General features: G+C 42.2%; 1 protein-coding gene across 2 annotated transcripts in view; it reads left to right on the plus strand.

Annotated features, from left to right (window-relative positions):
- csrnp3 (cysteine-serine-rich nuclear protein 3) overlaps nucleotides 1–19,625 on the plus strand; it is a 24,795-nt gene continuing 5,170 nt past the window's right edge. The window contains exons 1-5 of one of the 2 annotated variants that reach the window (XM_070975975.1): nucleotides 1–339; nucleotides 1,249–1,289; nucleotides 15,754–15,922; nucleotides 18,822–19,081; nucleotides 19,274–19,570. In XM_070975975.1, coding sequence (XP_070832076.1) covers nucleotides 15,760–15,922; nucleotides 18,822–19,081; nucleotides 19,274–19,570 — 720 coding nt within the window. In that variant the 5' untranslated portion in view covers nucleotides 1–339; nucleotides 1,249–1,289; nucleotides 15,754–15,759. Of the gene's footprint in view, nucleotides 340–1,248; nucleotides 1,290–12,513; nucleotides 12,932–15,753; nucleotides 15,923–18,821; nucleotides 19,082–19,273; nucleotides 19,571–19,625 lie in introns of those variants that run through there. The other variant, XM_070975976.1, reaches the window with a different exon arrangement.

Consider the following 19,625-nt stretch of genomic DNA (forward strand, 5'->3'; position numbering starts at 1 on the left):
ACAGTGGGATTTGGAGCCGAAGCTGGGCAGGCGGCAGCGCGCTGCGGCTCATTCCTGCTTTATAAAACCACGATTGGACAGAGTGAGTCACGTTGTCCGTGGAGCTGTCAGTCTGATGCTGCACCATTGTTCCCCGAGCAGCCGGAAGGAGAGTCTGTTAAAGCGCTGTTATATGCGACAAATTGTGCCGGTTCGCCCTGCTCTGTTCCCGGCTCGGCTTTTTCTAATGATCCCGCAGCGGTGGCGGTGAACCGGGACATGGTTTAGGGAGGAATTTGAGAGAGGTCCATTGAAAGAGGGGCGTCATTGACTGGCTGGATGATAATAACGAAATGAATGGTGAGTATGACCAATCTTACATGTGATAGGCCAGTATTTTAACACATGGAAAAATACAGGCCTGTAATCTGTATTTCTAACGTATTGTCTCTGTTGCATGAATTCACTGGACGTTTGCCTGCTGTTTGGTTCCCTCGATCAGTTGGGACCCATCCCTGCATGGGTCCATTTGTCAAACTCTTTCTGGGCATCACACCTCAGTAGTCACTCTGCTCAAGACATCTGCTGCAACTAGATGGTCACTCAAATGTGAGAATTAACACTAATAGCCTGCCTCTAGACCACGTTTTCTTTGTTCCTCCTTATAGACCTTTTTATTGCACATGTCTGAAATAGACCCAGAGCCTGAGGGATGCTGTGTGTTAGAGCCCCAGTGCACTTTATTTTTGAGGTCGCACATGTGTCATACGGGGCCACAGCACTAGGAGCCAGCAGACTGGTGTATGGCCAACTGGCTGAGAGGCTCTCATGCAGACCGTAGGGACAAGAGAGTCTGGTTCCCTGCAGAGCCTCCTGCAGAACAGGCAGAGGAGGCAGAGAATCTGTTCGCCTCATGCCTCCCTGGGGAGACCCCCATCTCCCCTCCACAGCCTCACCCCCTCCTACCCTCAGCCATGAAAGGAAAGAATGGCTCACAAAGAGACTGAGATAAAGCTCTGTCAATCATCCAGACATCAGTGCTGAAATTGCAAAGTTTCCCTGACAAAACCTGCATGCCGCTGCTGTGATAACATGTGCATCACAAAATAAAGGCTTTGTGTTCATCTTGTTGTGGCACCTCGTGTTATAGCTGGCACAACATGAAACATCATTTAAAGTCACCTTTTACACGCAGCTCCTTAAAGTGATTACTATCCCTGTGGCTGCAGACTACATATCACTTACATTTCTCTCCTCTTTTCTTCGCAGAGCTGAGGCAGGTCGCTGCAGTGTAATACATTTTGCTAAAGGTAAGACCACGTCTCCCCCTCGCTGTCTGAAATATCATGCTGCCAGTCTTCACCACACATTAACATATTGAATTCATGCCTGCGAGATAGATGGTTCAAAGCTCGCACAACTGTTGCTACGCTGCCACAAAAGACCCTCTGATAACAAGATATGATGTGATGTTGATGCAAACAACAGTGTTTAGTCAATACAGACAGCTGCACAATTCTCACTGGATTATACCAGAGAGATGCCTCTGATATCAAAATGATGAAAAGAGGACATATTCTTTCTAGAGTATGCTGTCGTATGTGCTTGATTTTTTTATTTCTTTTTTTGTCTCAAACACGGGGAAATCACAGGCCTTAACATATTTCCAAGGCAGCAACAACTAATGGAGTTTATTTTTACCATTGCTTATGAAGCCACATCATTAGTCACATTAGTGGAATCAAAAGACGCAGTAACATCCTTGTGTGAACTGCATTTTTGCATATTAGGATTGAATATGGCAGCGGCAGTATCCTCCCCTGCCTCCTTCACTGCTCCTCCGCCAGCCTCCTTTGTCAGAAAGAAAAGGAAGCACCAAACAGTCCATCGTTATGTGCGAAAGCATGCGCTCCAACATGCGACCATGCACACACAATCACACAACCATTTCCATCTTTGTGATTGGGATCTGAAAGGTGAGGATGGGGAGGGGTGGACTGTGTGTGTGTGTGTGTGTGTGTGTGTGTGTGTGTGTGTGTGTGTGTGTGTCTTTGGGGAGTGGGGCCTCTCTTCTTGTGACTGTGCATCCCCCCACACCCCTCAATCCATCTGTTTCCTCAATCTATCAGCAGCCAGTCCTCAGAGGAGCAGAATTTAATTAGTACATGTGGCACTGAGTTAAAGGACACTGAAACATTAAGTAGATGTATTTACTTGTGAAAAGCAGTATCATTAAGCTGGCTTATTTGAATAAGTGATTCAGCCATGCTGCTATTACATACTGTAGCACAGATGGCTAACGCTTGATAACAGTCAATGTGGTCCATTAAAGATTCACAGGAAAGGTGTTATGGCTTAACAGCACTAAGGAGAGTCGCTCTGCAGGAGGCTGCTGTGGGTGAATTGTCGGCACACAAAGGTTCACATGCAAGGCCAAATCAATGTTGTTTCCTTTTATGTGGGAACAACAAGAATTCCCGGCTTTAAGCCTGACCTGGAGGTTCGGAGTCAGGTTTAAGGTCATATATTTCATCGAATATAAAGCGAGTGATTAAAGAAAGATTCCCTTGATTTGTCATTGTTGTTGTTCTCTGACAAATCCAGTGCGTTGTTGGCACCTCGCTTGACATTTGGATAAGGTAAATTTCCAAGTTCTACATGAAAAAGCATCCCAGTATATATGGAATAAAGCTGCATAGATTATTTTTGCCTTTTGAGAAAGACAGCCCTCCTTCGCTCTACAAGCTACAAACAGAGTACAAACAGAAGATAATTAGTCATATAATTAGAAATAACATGTTGATACAGCTCATTAAGAATATGACCATGAAGAATATGATATAAAAGGTGTCCATATTTACCAGATTTGACCCTTATTGTAGCTTTTGTTTTCAATAAAACATCACATCTTTGAAGTATTTTTCTGGTTAGTTCAGTTAAAGCGACGAGCTAACGGGCGGGTATCATTGTATGGTTGCAGAGCAGGCAGCATTGTCTGATTTCAGATGGTCAGTGGTTTTGATCAGTTGAAATGTTCACAATTCATGTTCTTACAAAACAGCCACTGTCTCTCTCTATGCACTCCTGTTTTTCAGTAATTGTCACTGATTTATTTGTCGGCTCTCTTCCCAAACGCAGAATTAAAATCCCAAGCATCGCTGACATCTGCAGTAGGTGTGCGGCGTGAACTAATATCAACCTTTTAGATTACAGAGCAGCTTTGTGTGCCTCAGCAGGGTTCAGGAGCTTTTGATGTGACTCTTTTTGTGTCCTTGGCTCCTTCCTGGCTGAGCTCTGGGCTTTCACCGTTCAGGATTGTGCTCTCTTGAGATGTTGCCATGACACCTATTTGGAATCTTTTGTCTGTTGCCAGCTAATTAAGCATTAAAAAAAGCCATTTTTTCCCTCTCATAATGAGTTTTATTTGTCATTGCATGGTTTGCCACTGCATAAGTGCTTAATACAGCCAATATTTATTTGCAAATATTCAGTAAAGATTATACATTTGCATTGATATTGCAAACAAGGAATTACTGGTTCAAGCTACTGTAAGGAAAGCTCTAATTAAGTAAAACAAGGTATTTAGGTGAAATCATTTGAGATAAAATGAGGTCATGTCCATTTATTTCTAGTGTTTAACAAATCAGAGATATGCATTCTGGGATTGTAATTGCTGCTTGTTGTTTGGATGAGAAATGTAATTTAAACTAACGTCTCACGCTCTGTTTTGTGGTGCTTTATGTAAATGTGAAATGGTCTTATGTGAGTGTGTGCTAACTAGTCTATGCTGCCATTGTGACCAGGTTTCATTTGTAAAAGAGATAATGTAGCTCAAGAGACTTCCTGCTTAAATAAGTAAAATAAATGAAGTGCATGCAGTGACGCTCTTATTTAATCTGTTAAAATCCAGAATAGAAGCCTTTTCTTTTTTCTCAATTAGCTCCCCTTCAATGAGTGAAAGAGTTTGAAAGGTTTAGGTTATTGCACTGGAGAGATTTCAGCATCTGTTTTTCTCCCCGTTCGTCTTCCTGGTTTGACGTGGACTCAGGACTCATTTGGAAAAACTTGATGCCACACTTAACAGCACTTGAATCAGATTCTGAGGACCGTTGGTGCGTTGTTTTTTCTTTTTAGCTGTTAAATTCTTAATTCATGATATCTACGATGTTTCGTCTTACTTTAAAAGTGATTGTTGCATATTTAATGATAAGTATTTAATGTTATAGAGAATTTAGGACAAAATTTTCAGTTCATTTTTCCTGTGTTTTACAACCAGGAAAAAAATGAATTAAAAAAGTAATTAGAGAGAGAAAAAAATCTATTAAATTCAACCTCATTTATGTTATTAAAGGATATCAACATAATATTTTAACATCATGAAAGAATTCTAAATTACAAATTTTTTCATCCTGAAGTGAGACTGCAGGTGAATCGCCGTGAAATTTCCCCAGCTGATAACTTGCATTAACACAAGAACTTTTTGTATTACAAGTTCTCTGAAATGTGAAGTTTAAATATGCAAATTATGCATTGTCTTGCTAAATATGCACACATTTGCATACTTTTCCAGAAGTGAAATCTGAACATCGAATAAAGCCACAGTCAGGTTTCGTTTTGTTGACATACAGTATTCAAGTCAAAGGTTTTTACAGAGGGAAGTTTGAATATCTCTCTTTATCATCACTCCATAAATCAGAAAATACTGTCAACAGCCATAAAATGTCCATTTTCAGCTATAAGTCATGATATATAAATTGAGTATGAGGAAAAAACTCCTTTTGAGAAAACAGCCTTTAAAGACATGTACAGTTAAGTTCCACACAACAGAACACACAGTACAGGAGAATAGAGTAAAAATAGAAAACACTGTGAAACTTCCAGCTGATTATGTTTTCGAAAATCTCAACTAAAATACACACCTAAATGTGTGTTTTGGACGTTTTCTTTCCAGTAGTCTGCAAGAAGATGCGTTATGGGAGCAAAATCGCCCCAAATCTCAAAATTGATCGGCGCATGAAATAGTAGTGTTTTCACCTGCAGTCTCTGTTTTTTTAGTGTATGTTTGAATTATGGTTGCTTAGAGTAATGAAGAAGCATAGCAACCCATCAGGAATGTGTCCATGCTCTACTGTATAGCTGAAAATTAACATAATATAATTATCATCATCATCTCAGAGTCTATCATGTATTTTTGCTTTAGAGTCCTGATCGTCACATAGTCAGAGTGTCAATTAAATCACTGAAACGCTGAACAATACCCATTAAATCAGGTGTGTATCCTGGATAACAATTCCTATCAATTTCTCTCAGGACGCATTTTGTGTCACTTTGTTTTTTTATATATATATCACTCTAATTCACCATATACTTTAATCACATGCAGAGCTGGCCTACTTCCCAAATTTTCTGAGATAACAGTGTGAATGTTTTGCATATAAAAAACTGATTCAAGATCTCAACATGATACTGGCTATATATAAATGATAAGGCTTGTCTGCAGAATATGAACCCCACATCCCACAGCTTTCCCAGCCTGTGTGAGAGATGAAAGCAGCCCTGTCTCTATGAAATGCTTTGGCAGCTCTGTTTCTGCCAGCGAACCGGCTTTTGCGAACTTTCAGGTGGCATGGGAAAATATAGTCATAAATAAAATATAGAGGCATGAATAATTTAGGGGAGCATTGTGATTGACATGAGGGTGAGAGCACCTGATTATGCCTCCGCACTGTGTGACTTGAATTACAGCAAATCAAAACATTAGCCTGAATGTGGAGCTCGCTCGTTCGCACTTGTCTGCTGCGACATATTTTGATCGCTGCTTGTAACAACAAAGACGAGAGAGATGCTGGATGAAATGTCTTCTCAGAGATTACACTTCAGTTTAAGCACGAGGCTCTGTTTAATTAAAACACTACAGACGCTGTTGGATGTGAAAAAAACAAACAAAACAAAACAAAACAGCATCACGTCAGGAGTCAAATGAGTTCACAAGCTTTCAACAAGAATATTCTCATTCAAGTCTTACAGTAGAGCACTGGCCCCTAATACAGGAAGTGACCTCCAACTCTTTATGCTTTAATATGTTAAAATCAAATGTGCAGCTAGATATGTATGGGAGCAGCGGCCACCTTTTGCTGTGGACCCACGTGGTTAATAAGGAGCCATGCTTCCTCTATTGTTCCATGAGGAGGAGGAAGAACAGATCAATGATTCCCAGCACTCGGCTGTACTGTAGCTGCAGGAGGGAGGCTGCAGCAGGCATCACCAGGCTGCAGCTCCTCCGTGTGCTGAGTGCTGAGCAGTGCCCCCCCCACCCCCACCCCCCCTTTTTCTCTATCCTGCCCCCTCCCCTCTTTCATGTGTGGAGCAGATCTGTCTGCAGCCTCAGGCAAGTGCAAGTTAACAAATGTACAGAGCGCATGTGAAGGCTCATTTGCATAAATCTGTAGATGTCGCTACATTTCCTTAAACGGATTCCTTTGTGTTTAATTGTTGAATGCTTTCTTTTTTTGCCTTTGTGCATGTGGAATTCTCTCCAAGCTCACTGAGTATGAAGATGGCTGTATTTATCAATTAATGTTATTTATTTGCATTATTTGACCATCTGAGCTATACTGCAGAACATGTGAGTCTTTTAGGTGCTTTTCTCACTGCTCTGTGTGACAAACGACAGGCCAGCTGCAAATTTGGCAAGATTTTTAGAATCTGTAGCTTACAGTAATTACAACGGCACAATTTTCATCTGTCAGGTTTTTAAACGCATGATTTTAACCATCCATTGCATGAATTTCTTTTTGGTGTGTGATCCCACGTGTTCTCTAGGGACAGGATGCAAATGACTGTTTATTGTGTTCTTCCTGAGCATGATGGCAGCACGTACAGATTGAAGTGCCCTTGCAAATGCGTTCTACTGTGGCCTTGTGTGTTTGTGCTCTCTCGGTGGCAGGGATCCTCCACTGACATCATCTGTAGCTGTATAATCATCCAGGCCACAGCCTCTCCTCAGGGGAGTCCAGATGAGACCAAGCCTCTCTCTCTCCATATCTACCTATTTATCTCCCTCTCTATCGGCCTAGCTTTTCCTCTCTCTGCCTCTCTCTCTCTCTCTCTCTCTCTCTCTCTCTCTCTCTCTCTTTCTCTCTCAAGGTTGCCATGTATGGCTGAGTGTGACAACAGTGATGGATGAGTTTGAGCACAACCTCAGACTGGCTGCATGGCCGAGGATCTTTTGTGGTTTCGGGGCTTGTCTTTGCTCTGCGATCCCATCAGTTGGTTCCACTGGAATACACCCTCAGTCACTCGAACAGGGTCAATGAAAAAATGTTTCTCACATTTAAAAAAAAAAAAAGAGAAAGAATTAATAAAAAGATCTGCCAAGCCATCTGGGCTGTATAAATGTGCGCTTCATCACTGTGGAAACACTAGTAGTCTGTGAGGCGACCAGCCATATTGAATGGCATAGGCATTTGGCAGACGCAGATACAGACGAAGGAAGCAAATTTGCAATCTATATGAATCTATACCCACCCAACCGCACCCCTGCCCCCCCCCCCCCCCCACACACACACATTTGGCAGTCGTTCCAAGAGTCTAATGATCCTCCTGGAGGAACTGCATCGCCTAAAAATTATATTTATATGCAAATAAGTAGTGTATACATATGTACATATGTAACAAACTAATTAGTGATTTATGTATATTCACCTGCAACATGTCATATCAATGCAGATGGAAGGTGAGAGTATGCAGGGTGTTTTACTTTCACACTGACTTTGATCATGATGGATATCAGTGTTGCTATTTGAAACATTTAAAGCTGCTGTGAGCAATTTTTGACCACTAGGGGGCAGGATTAAATGCAGCTGAAGCACGGCTGCCAGTACTATCGGCTAGCTTATTTGATATAGCTAATGTGTCAGCAAACACTTATCCTGATTTAAGTCCTATGTTCACCCACTCTTGAGTAAACATCTGGGTCTCTAGCTTGCTAAATGCTGAGTGCTTGACTTTCTCCACTATTACCGTAACTTACTATTGCTAACTGACTCTCTGCTGTTTCCTGCTTTTCACTGTATGTCCCCATTGACCAACATTAATGGGCATAAATTTTAATCACAATCTTAACTTTAACACATACATGATCTGAGTATGTTTTCAGGATTTAGCTGTCTCTGGGTTTATAGGAGTGAGAACTGTAAAATTCAACCATATAATATAGTCCAACCGCTGAGCCAAAATAATGATCTTAAAGAATCTCCAAGATGCATTCAAAATATCACTTAACCGAACCTTAATCAAGCAGTTCTTGTATAAACACATATTACCAAATGTACCTTTCTATTTCTGGAAACAGGTTTTACTGCAGTGATGGTACAGTAACTCGAATATGCATCTGCCGTCTTTGTTGTAAGCCTCTCCTTTGTCTTTGTGTGACCTTCTGGAAATATTTTGAATGTTGCTCCTTCATAAACTCCATTACCGAGCAGATGTCTGTCTATGTAATGTCCTTCCGTTTAATGAAGTTTATGTGGAACAATCTGTGGTCGATCCTGACGCTCTCTTTAATATCTAGGTGCCTGCTAGCCGGTATGTAGACAAGTTTAGTCAGACATTAAAACTACATGGTCAATCATTCCCAGCTGGTGTTTATTGATTGTAGTCAAGCTCCAGTAAATATTTGTTGCTTCTTACATGCTAACATGTGGATCACTTTCCTAACGGATGGCCATGATTGTCAGGGGGCTGCTCTGGTATGAATTTTGCATGGCTCTCAGGTGTCTGTACTGCCAAAGAAGGCAAAGCGATCTATTTTACATGTGTGGGATGTGGCACAGTCTGGAAGAACTTCTGTCTACTTAATGTTCATGGAGAGTCCAAGTATTTTTTTATGCCTTAAATGCACAATGGGTGAACTGCAGATCTTGCTCTCAGCGATGGCAGATTGCAATCTGCATGCTACAGCTTCAGAGTTGAGCTGTCATAGAGGGCTGATGGAGACCTGATGGAGACCCTGGCCTTTGGACAGGGTCTGTATGGTATTCGATATGTTCAAATACCATCGCAGTGACATAGCAGTGTTGGGTGTAGATGGATAATGTAATGGGTGTGATGAAGGTGATAAGCAGGGCGGGTGCAGTGATTCATCCTTGGTTCACTCATGTTTTCATTCATGACTGCTGCTGCAAAACAGCTGCTGATAGGTTGTTGATAGGTTGACATAACAATGCTTCTGCACTTTTTAATGATGACAGGTCCAACATACGTCAGAGTTTACACAAAAGTCAAGCGCTGTTAAATGATTTTTCTCCCGCTTCCACTTTGGTCCTGCTGTGCAGATCAGAAAACAAACATGGTAAATCAACCCATATTTTGTATTCTTTTCTAACACATATACCGTATTTGCTGGGAGAAATAACAAGCACTTCTGTATTTGCTTTTCTATTCTTAACAACATGACTGTTTGGAGATGTCATTAAAAACATATTTTAGAAATTACCTTTCATCTGTTACAGTGGGAGTTGGGCAGGTCTTTTGCATATGACCTCAATTACAGTATGGGTACGCAAATAAATAATTCTAAACCTTGTCTTTGTTTATTTTGCCAGCTGTCTTCAATTTCCTCCATTGAAATAGGAAAGCCTCTTGAAAGTCAGAGCAAATATAGGTCACCATCACTGGTGCAATGGTGGAACAAATGCCATCTCTCCAGCTTATGTTTTGCATTTTTATGTAATAAAGCAGCATATACTGTATGTGTGATGCTCATGGATGAATCATTAAAGGAATGCAGATGAGGTCATCTAAGAACAACTTTCATCAAAGGTTGCAGAAGGAGGGATCAGAAGAACAAACAGGTTGAAAAAAATGAATATATTGTTTATGCATTATCACATTATGCTCTCCTTATAACTATTTTTACAGTAAAGCTTCAACCTTTAATTGAATTTTAATGAGCAAAGTCATTTATATTGAAAACACAAAGAGTAAAGGGCACTAGGAAAGAGTTTGATCAGGATGCTGCTCATATTTTCCACTAAACAAGTATGTAACTGATACAAGATGTGAAATGCACTTTAATCACACATCCATGTCGTCAAGATTGGTGCCATTCTTTTTTTTGTGTTCACTGAATAGATGTTTTTTGATTATTGTAAGCAGAAAACCTTGCAACAGCAGTATTCAATCATTCTTTCAATGCTAATATTTAATAGCCTATTCATGGGTTATAATATTGTTTTGTCATTAAACCTGCTTGTTTGGAAGAATTTAGCATTGGTTAGACTGGCAGTGATGATTAGTTGGGACACTACAATAAGCCTAGGGAAAATTTGGATATGTTAAAATAGACTGATTCATTTAAACTTGTATGAAAATGGCAACAGCAAGCAGTTTAACAGACAGATTGGTTAATGCCTACCTGTGAATCCAGATGTTGTTCGAGGCAGCCTAGAACTCAACGCCACCGATACAGCAGACCTTTTAGTATGACTGAGTCATTTTGATTGCAGGGTCTTTTAATGGAGAGAGAGAGAGAGAGAGAGAGAGAGAGAGAGAGAGAGAGAGAGAGAGAGAGAGAGAGATTAACTGTGCCATGAACAAACAGACCTGTCATTTAGATTAAAAGTATGAGGATGAGGACATCAGACTTTCATTAGTCTGATCATTTACATCAGAGTAGCATTTATCTAAAGTGGCCGGAGAGAACGTGGACAATGGTACAGCAATCCAGTCCAACTGTGTGTATATGGAGTCAGAAATACTCAGATAATGTGGACAAAATAAATTAGAAGTATTTTTCCTCCCAACTTTCTGGGCTGTATTAGACTGAACAGGTGTTCCTGTTGTTGTGTCTCCCCCCTGTGGGTATGGGATGTGTATCTTGTTGCTGCTGCCATTGTGTTAGCATTGCTTCTGATTCAGCCATAATTGCCGAGCGTAATCTCTGAATGCTCAGCAGAGTCTGTCAGAGGACGGTCAGTTCACTTCCACCGGCTTCCTGTGTGCAGACCGCATTTTGTAAAGGAGCCATTTCAGAAACCAAAGTCACTCTTAGAAGGGATATAAACCCTTAAATGATACAGTATTCCCACTGCTACCACCACCACTACTACTCCTACTGAATTTACACAGCACAGGGTACCCTCTTACTGTTGATAAAGCTGTGATTCACATCTATGAAGATCTTCAAAGGTACAAGACCAAATTAACTCATTGCTGCTTGTTAATGTGTCTCACGCTGTGGCTGGGCGATGTTACATAGTACACAAGAGAGAGACATTATGTGCAGTGTTTCAGCAAGAGGGATGGAGGAGGAGTGCAGTGCTGCCAAGGCGAGGTTCAGTGAGGACACTGGTGAGGATGCAGAACATTGCAGGGTTGAGTGACATTTGTTTTTCTGAAAGTTGCAAAGAAACAACACAAATGCTTTCACGTAAGAGAGTTAATAAATGTTGACTTTTACGGACATTGCACATATGACCTACAGCAAATCTGCAATGGATCTGAATCCTGTCCACTAAAGGGTCATTAAAAATTCAAATGTAAGGCTTTAAGTGAATGCTGAGTAGCATTGTTGCTAACTATACTGCACTGTACTATTCTTACCTACTGTGTTGCATGCAGTGTTTGCGCTCAGAAGCTGTCATTTGTCAGTAAAGACAGTAACGCTGTGCCGGCTGTAAAAATCCTCTAGGCTTGATGCTATTCCTGCACAAGGAAGTGCAGTACCTTTTTATGTTGACATACAGTCCGACTGAATGAAAGAATGATATAATGGCTCCCTATCTGCACAAGCTGAGGCCCCACCAACTCTTCTGCAGAACTTCCTGGCGTAGGAAGTGTTGGGAGCACATTCACTACAGTGCTGACAAATCTTATTTCCTGTGGATGAAGTAGTACATGTTGATATTCTCCTGTCAAACTCTTGCAGGTATATGACTCTCAAGCTAATTTTCTGCGCACAGCTATTTTGCAGCTGGATGATTGCCAGTATTTTAATAAACAGTGTGTGGTGTTCTGTCTTTAAATTCAGTTTATCCTGGATCGCTTGTCTTCATAAGTCTTGAAAGCTTTTGTTTTGTAGTGTAATGGTCTCTTGATGGTAGTATTATGTTTTTCTTGGCATTAGATGTTTCCCATTTTCCTTTTCTTTGCCCCTCTCTATCCTTTCCACCTCCCTAGTCTCTCTCACTCCACCTCTTCCTCATTCTCCCCCTCCCCTTTACTATTCCCCTCTGAATCCCCTCCTCTCTGCATCTCTGTTCTACCCCCCACCCCCCGTTCCCACTGCCCTGCATCTCCCAAATGCTCCCCCCATCCATTTCTCCAACATTCTGTCTTTCTCCCTCTTTCTGACCCCCCCCCATACCTCTGCCTCCTCCTCCTCCCCCCTCCTCATCCTCCTCCCCTTCCCCAGCTCATGTTGGTAAAAATATCTGCAGACAGCAGGAGCAGAGGCACGCCTGACTCTCTCTCTCTCAGACATCCCACCCATGTGATCTCACAGGCTGCCTCTGCTCTGCTCCACTCTGCTCCAGTCAGGCTCCTGCCTTTCAGCCGGCTGCAGCTAATGAGCCTTTGTGTGGTCAAAGAGAGAGAGAGAGAGAGAGAGAGAGAGAGAGAGAGAGAGAGAGAGAGAGAGAGAGAGAAAGAGAGGAACACAGTGACAGACAGGGAGTTAAAGTGAGAAAGACTGTCGTCTTGCAACAATAAAAGCATATGGTACCAACAGTGCAGTCAGAGCTGGAAAATTACAAGTCTCTCTCACACTCCTGCACCCTTTTTTCTCATGCCTGTGGAGCTCAGGGGTCGCTGCAAGTCAGTGGACTGAAACAAAATGGGAACCTCTTCATTCATCATGTTTCAGCTTTTTTGAATAGCCACATTCATGATTGTGTGGCTGTGCTGCTGTGAGAAGAGGTGAAAGGAGTCACAGTCTTGCCAGTGGATACAGGTCAGTTGTTCCTGTGAGGGCCGGCACACAGAAAACTGTGGTCTGGTCATCATAGGACTGATGTGTCATGACTTGCTCCAGATGCCATAGGGTTGTTGGCATCACTCGGGATGAGTGTTTTGAGCCTTGTGTTGTCACATCTATTCACTGTGATTGTGGGAACCTTGTGAATGACGAGGGGAAAAATAATTGTATTCACAATGTAAGTGTGCTTCAGTGCCGTGAGCGCTGTTGATTAAGGACAAGAGTTGGTTTCCACAGTTGATGTGTGTGCACAGGGAGGCAAACACAGGGAGGGGCTTTCCAAGCTGGATTTTGCTGCATTATTTTCTCTGGGATTTTCTCCCTTGTACCATAGTGTATGCTACCCGGCCATGATTAGTAGTAAGGCAACAGTGAAGACAAAGAAAGAGCTGTTGGAGAGGAGCAACAATCTCTGGTTTTCATTTAGCCTCGATGAAAGATATTCACTCTCGATCACCCACAGCTCTGTGGCTTATGATGTCATGCCCATCCAGTGTCGAGATTTGAACTTTTCATGCTGTCATGACAAAAAGCAAACAGAGCAGTAATGCATTCATCTGAGAGAAGAATTATGCTGAATGCATAAACGTCATTTGCTTAGATACTAACTTAATTTGCTCAAACACTGCTGTTTCAGTGTGAAGAACCATTATATACAGTATGTAACGCTGGAGACACTGCCACATGAGAAAGCACTAGTTGAGAGAGTACATTAGAATCTCCATGGAAACCATTTTTGGCATCAAAGCCTGGTGCAGCATCAGCTGAGGGCTAAGCATACAAATAGGTTTCCAACAATGGTATCTAATTAGGACCCTCTCTAGGAAATGGTCTAAAATTGCACAGGTCATTTCTGGTGGAAATTTCCACTCCTGTTTGCCAACAAGTGAAGTGGATTGTGAAATAAATGTGTTTCCTTGCTGTTTTGATGTGAAATTAGCAGCTTCTGACCATCAACATTTTGAATCTCACCAGACTAATTTGATATATTTCAGGATTAGTTCATTAGTTAATCTCATTATGTTGTGTCAATCACTCAGAGGAGGGGGTAGATTGATGGTTTCCTTTCAGCCTGCTCAGCTATTGGCTTTACACAATCAAAAACAGCTCCTGCTCAGGATACAGCCTCTTGCAGATTTCACTTCCAAATTAACATCAATTCTTTCTGAAGAGAAATCTCTTCTGTGCGGTTGCCCTGACAGACTCCTCTCTCCTCCACTCTCTCTCCCAGGATGCCTCACATTCCTTAGTTGTAGGTAGAGTTGTTGACTCTGGAGGTTCTCCAAATGCTGGCGGTGCCATGTCACCGTGCTGAACAAGCACAGCCTCCTGGGAACAATGACCCTCTTGCTGGCAGCGCTAGTCCTCTCTGGGTTGCACCTCTTTCTCTCAGGCGGCACGTCTCTCAGGCAGCATTTGCATCTGTAATGACTCGATAGCAGAGACCAGATGAAACACTGTGGCTGTCTGTGAATGGAACTCCCCCACAAGCTGCTCTGGCAGATAGACAGAGTGGGACTGGGTGAAGATGCATGCTGTCTTTACTGATTCCAGTTTCCAAGAAAGAAAGCAGTGAGGGGAAAAGCTGCCAGTCACAGCAAACCTTGCTGTGCTACAGCAGCACTGCTGTGTTATTGGGCTTATTTTGAAATGTGACATGACGTTCCAGCTGCTGCTATTAAAACAGGGAACACACGGCGATTCGGCTTAATGCATTAACAGAATACATTTTCAGCAGTGTCTGATATTGCGAACAGTGATTGACATTAAATAAATCCTGCAGTATTACAATCCATTACCCTTTGAAGAAGAATGGCTTGATGTGATTCAAAGAGAAAAGGCTGGAATCAAAATAACAAATTGTTTGACAGTTACAATGCAGTCGTTATTAGAGCCAGTTTCAGTGTAGTTGACTGAGCTTGTTCTTGTTTGTTTGTCTAATTGCATCATCAGTCAGAGGGAGTTAATGGCCCCTCTCAATTGACATTGAAGTGGTCGGTAGCACTTCTGTTACAACAGCCCCTGTATGAAGAGCAGCAACCACAAACATTTAGCTGCACCTGCACAGTTATCACTGCTAGGTCTGTAGCTGCGATATAATCTCTTGGTCCATTTTTAGCTATTATATGTGCTGTGTGTTATGATACATCATTATTGACTGTAGCATATTATAACCCATCACAGTATGAATTTTTTCCTTTGCTCTGCGGTGACTGTAGCTACATCCACTTGAAGCCTTTCCTTGTTTTTTCTTTAGGAAGTGTCTGACCTAACAGAAGCTCATTACAGATTACAGGATGTCACTCATTATGCTGTCAACAGCTTCACCTATTCCTCCTCTAGCTACACACGATGTGTGAGATATGTACAAATCAGCGAACAAGCCAGTGGATGTTTTTTTCTTTAAATCAGCAATTGAGTGCAATAACAGAACTGTACGTTATAAATGCAATATTCTTTGTACAGATTTCACCCTGACCGGTAGCAGTGCAAGACAAGTTGCTCCAGTCTCTTTTTTTCTCTAGCCTCTCAATCAAAGACAGTGGAATGAACTTCCTGTTCGGCAGACATAGTATGTAATTAGCAGCTTTCTCCTTCCATCTCAGCTCCTTTGTGCCAAGGTGATCAATCGCCCAGGGAACGCCTGGGAGCTGGGATAGCAGCAGGAGAGATTGTATGTGTATGTGAAGGGAGGAGGGGGAGAGTCTCGTTGCTAATTGAGTGTATTGAGGATTATGAAGGCCCTAAACTGGATATTAAATAATGTGTGGCCCCTCTGCTGTCTTTTTCGGTTTCAGGTGCAGATGCGGCGGGCCATGAGTGGAATACTGAAGAGGAAATTTGAGGAGGTGGAAGCCTCCTCCTCCCCGTGCTCTTCCTTGCGGGAGTCTGATGATGAGGTCTCCTGCAGTGAGAGTGGGGATAGCAGTGACAGTGTCAACCCCTCCGCCTCAGGCCCTTTCACCCGTGAGTGCCTGCGCCTTTTAAATTCATCCATTGTACTCAGTGTGGCTAACGTGCGCTATTGACAGTAAGATTAATGTCATCATTTCATCTCAAGGAAAACAAATCTAAAGCAAATCTGAAAGGGGATTTTTTTTAATCAAGATGGGAATAACAGTCAGAGAGAAGCTGATTTTGTAGCTTACAGTCAATGCAGGATGCAGGTCCAAGAAAACAGATCTGCATGTCTGTTGCAGGGAGTGTAATAGGAATTTACAGTCAAAGCTGTGCAGAGGAGACGAGACGAGACGAGAGGAGGCTGAGTGATGCTAAGAGTCTCGTGCTGTAATATAGGGGAAGGATGCACAGGCTGCGTCCCTCATTAAGAACAGCATTAGTGTAAAGGCTCAGACAGATGAATGAGCTGATGCAGTCTCAAGCTGTGTGTGTGCTATGCTGTTGGCACTGTATATGTAAATGTACTGCTCTCTAAGAACACGTCATTATTATTGTAGTTATCAGCTTCTTCTTCTTCCTCTTCTTCTTCTTCTTATTATTATTCTTGCAGGAGGGGGCGGTGTGTTTTAATGTTTGCATCAACCAAAACACTTCCAAATGCACAGCAGAAATTAGACAATGAGATGATGCATGGTGAATATTTTGACGGATATTAAATTAGATTATTTTCTTGATTAATCGTTTGATCTATGAAATGTCCATTTGTGAAAAATGCCATGTCACCAGTCCAAACCCAAATAATATCCAGTTTACTAAAATTCATAACAGAGAAAGGCTGCAAATCTTCACATTAAAGAAGCGAAAGCCATCAAATGGACTTACGATTAAACAGTTATCAGCATAGTTGGAGATTGATTTTCTCTCAATTAGCTGTTTCAGCTGTAGCTAAGATTAAATACAAGATCTAGATGTAAATTGACTAAAATGGGGCAACAGCTGCACATGTGCAAAGCTTGTTTTGGTTTACCAATATATAGTCACAGCTGAGATTCTGTGCTTCCGTGCTTTGCTTTTTAATATATAAATGCTTCAAAAGAGGTCTGCCACGGAGAGACTCCACTGTTTTGGACAACAGCTCGGCTTGAACCGACTTTGTATGAAAGAATGCAGTCTGAATTGAAGATAAACCAACCACAGAAGACACGTCTGCTCTGCGGGTTCATAAACACACTGAAGTCATCACTAATAAATAAGACGCGCACGTGTGAATCCTAATGCCTGGAGCTGAGATAGAATGTGAGTGAAATAGATAATGCAGTTGTAGTTTATTAATCCTTCTGGGGGATTATGAAAGCAGCCAGATACCTGGTGACAAATAAATCTTAATAATGCAGCAGAAAGGAATCACGTTCAGACAGCGTGTGTGTGTGTGTGTGTGTGTGCACGATTTAGCGACTTCAGTTTTGATTGAAGTTAACACTAAATGTGTGTTTTGATGATTGTTTTTTAATCTGTGTGAATGACATGCAGATGGGTTACATGGCCCCCTCCCTGTAGCGAGACTTAAGTAGGGTGCTGCGTCTCTAGCGGCTGAGCGTGGCCTCTGTGTCAGCGGCAGCTGCTGGTAGCTAACAGCAACAAGGGAGCTGTGCAATATGAAGACTTCTCCCCTGTGAAGTGACATGTGAATGTACTGAGAGAGAGATGAAATGAGAGCCGCAACAATCAGTCAATTAAGGGATTAGTCGATTGAAGGAAATCTAATAGGCAACAATTTTGATAATAGATTAGTCATGTTACAAGCAAGAATGTCAAACATTTGCTGGCTCCAGCTTCTTAAACGCAAAGGTTTTCTGCTGTTCTTTGTCATGTATGTCTGTAAATGAAGAGTCTTTGGTTTTTAGGCTCTTGGAAATTGTGACAAGCATTTTTTAGAACTGTTTGACTAAATGATTAATTGCTTAATTGTGAAAATTATCAATAATGAAAATAATCATTAGTTGCAGCCTTAGATGGAACAATTAAGTCCTGAGTGTTTTTGCATGCCATGCTGTTCTGTTATGGAGAGGAGGGAAAACGTGTGTAATGTGTTTGTTTTTGGGAGTGACTGAGAAACAGTCAAATCTGAATCTGGGAGTCTTTCAAGGCTAGAGGAACACTTGATGATGATAGCGCGCAAAACTGTGAAAAATACCTGTGAGATGTTTATTTTTTTTCTTATAGGCTTTAATATAGTCACCCTCAAAAAAAGCTGATTACATGGACCTCAACATCTGTTCGCTGCTTTGACACCTACAACAAGATGATAGCTGTTTGCATTTCATGGGAAGCTCAGGTCTGTCTGACAGATCTCCATCTGTAATGAAATGCATTGTCCCTCTTGCGTGGGGTGGAGAGCAGTTGGAACCAGATGGTTTCTATTTGTCCTGTCTGTCTGATATGGGGTGAACGCTGGGAACACTGCTTCTGTGAACCAGCGCTCTTCATCTCTGGGCCAGGCAGGGGATTATTTATGCTCCACCGTTGCCCTCCTCTCCCCCCTCCCTCTCGGGGAGCTCTCCTTAAAAAGACACACTGAGGACTCGCATGCCGAGCGGAAGCACGGAGCTGTGATGAAATCCTTCCCAACAAAGCTGTGCTAAGATATGTAGAAGCTTGCTGGCAAGAAAGAATTCCTCATATTTCATGCATTTAAGGACAATACTCTCTGCAAGTCTCTGTCCCACATTTTACCATAAAAATGTCACTTATCATAACAGGCTTTACATGGCTATAAAACAGTAATGCTCCAACATGAAGGAACGTAGAAATGATAAAAAGAAAAATCAATTGTGCTGAAAGTGTTCTTCATGCAGTGCGAACCTTAAATTCTTTCCACATTGGAGTGAATGAATTGTCAAAAACACTCCAAGATGACATGTTGAAAAAAAATGCTACATGCAACGTTTCCCATTTTCCCTTGCAGCTGACTCAATATTGAAAAGAGAGAAGCGCCTGCGGACGAGGAGGGTGCATTTTGAGAATGTGACGGTGTACTACTTCAGCCGGCGGCAGGGCTTCACCAGCGTGCCCAGCCAGGGAGGCAGCACGCTGGGCATGTCCAACAGGCACAGCTGGATCAGGCAGTACTCCCTGGGTGAATTTGCCCTGGAGCAGGAGAGGATCCACAGAGACATGCTCAGAGATCACCTGAAGGAGGAGAAACTCAACTCAATCAAACTCAAGGTAAATGATTTGTAATCTGATAAACGTTTCCCTCCGAAGGAATATGTGGGCATTATTCAGCAGGTCTCAGTATCAGACATGTAAAGAATTTGAAAGGACTGTGGTTTGAAAGATTCTTTGTCAGTGCGCTTTGTCTCTTTGTTCCCTCGCCTTTATAAAAATGGCTTGGATGCGATTCCCTCTTGTTTTCAGCTGACTAAGAACGGCACAGTGGAGTCTGAGGAGGCCAACACGCTCACGGCAGAGGACATCTCTGACGATGACATCGATCTGGACAACACAGAGGTAGACGAGTATTTCTTCCTGCAGCCTCTCACCACTAAAAAGCGCCGGGCACTGCTGCGCTCCTCTGGGGTGAAGAAGATTGACGTGGAAGAAAAACATGAACTGCGAGCTATCCGGATGTCCAGAGAGGACTGCGGCTGTGATTGCAGAGTCTTCTGTGACCCGGAGACCTGTGCCTGCAGCATCGCAGGGATCAAGTGCCAGGTAAATCCCATGACGCGCCTGTCTTTCAGGTTTCGTAAACAGAAAACAATTCTGC

This window comes from Chaetodon trifascialis, chromosome 12, assembly GCF_039877785.1.
Source record: "Chaetodon trifascialis isolate fChaTrf1 chromosome 12, fChaTrf1.hap1, whole genome shotgun sequence".
Lineage (NCBI taxonomy): Eukaryota > Metazoa > Chordata > Actinopteri > Chaetodontiformes > Chaetodontidae > Chaetodon > Chaetodon trifascialis.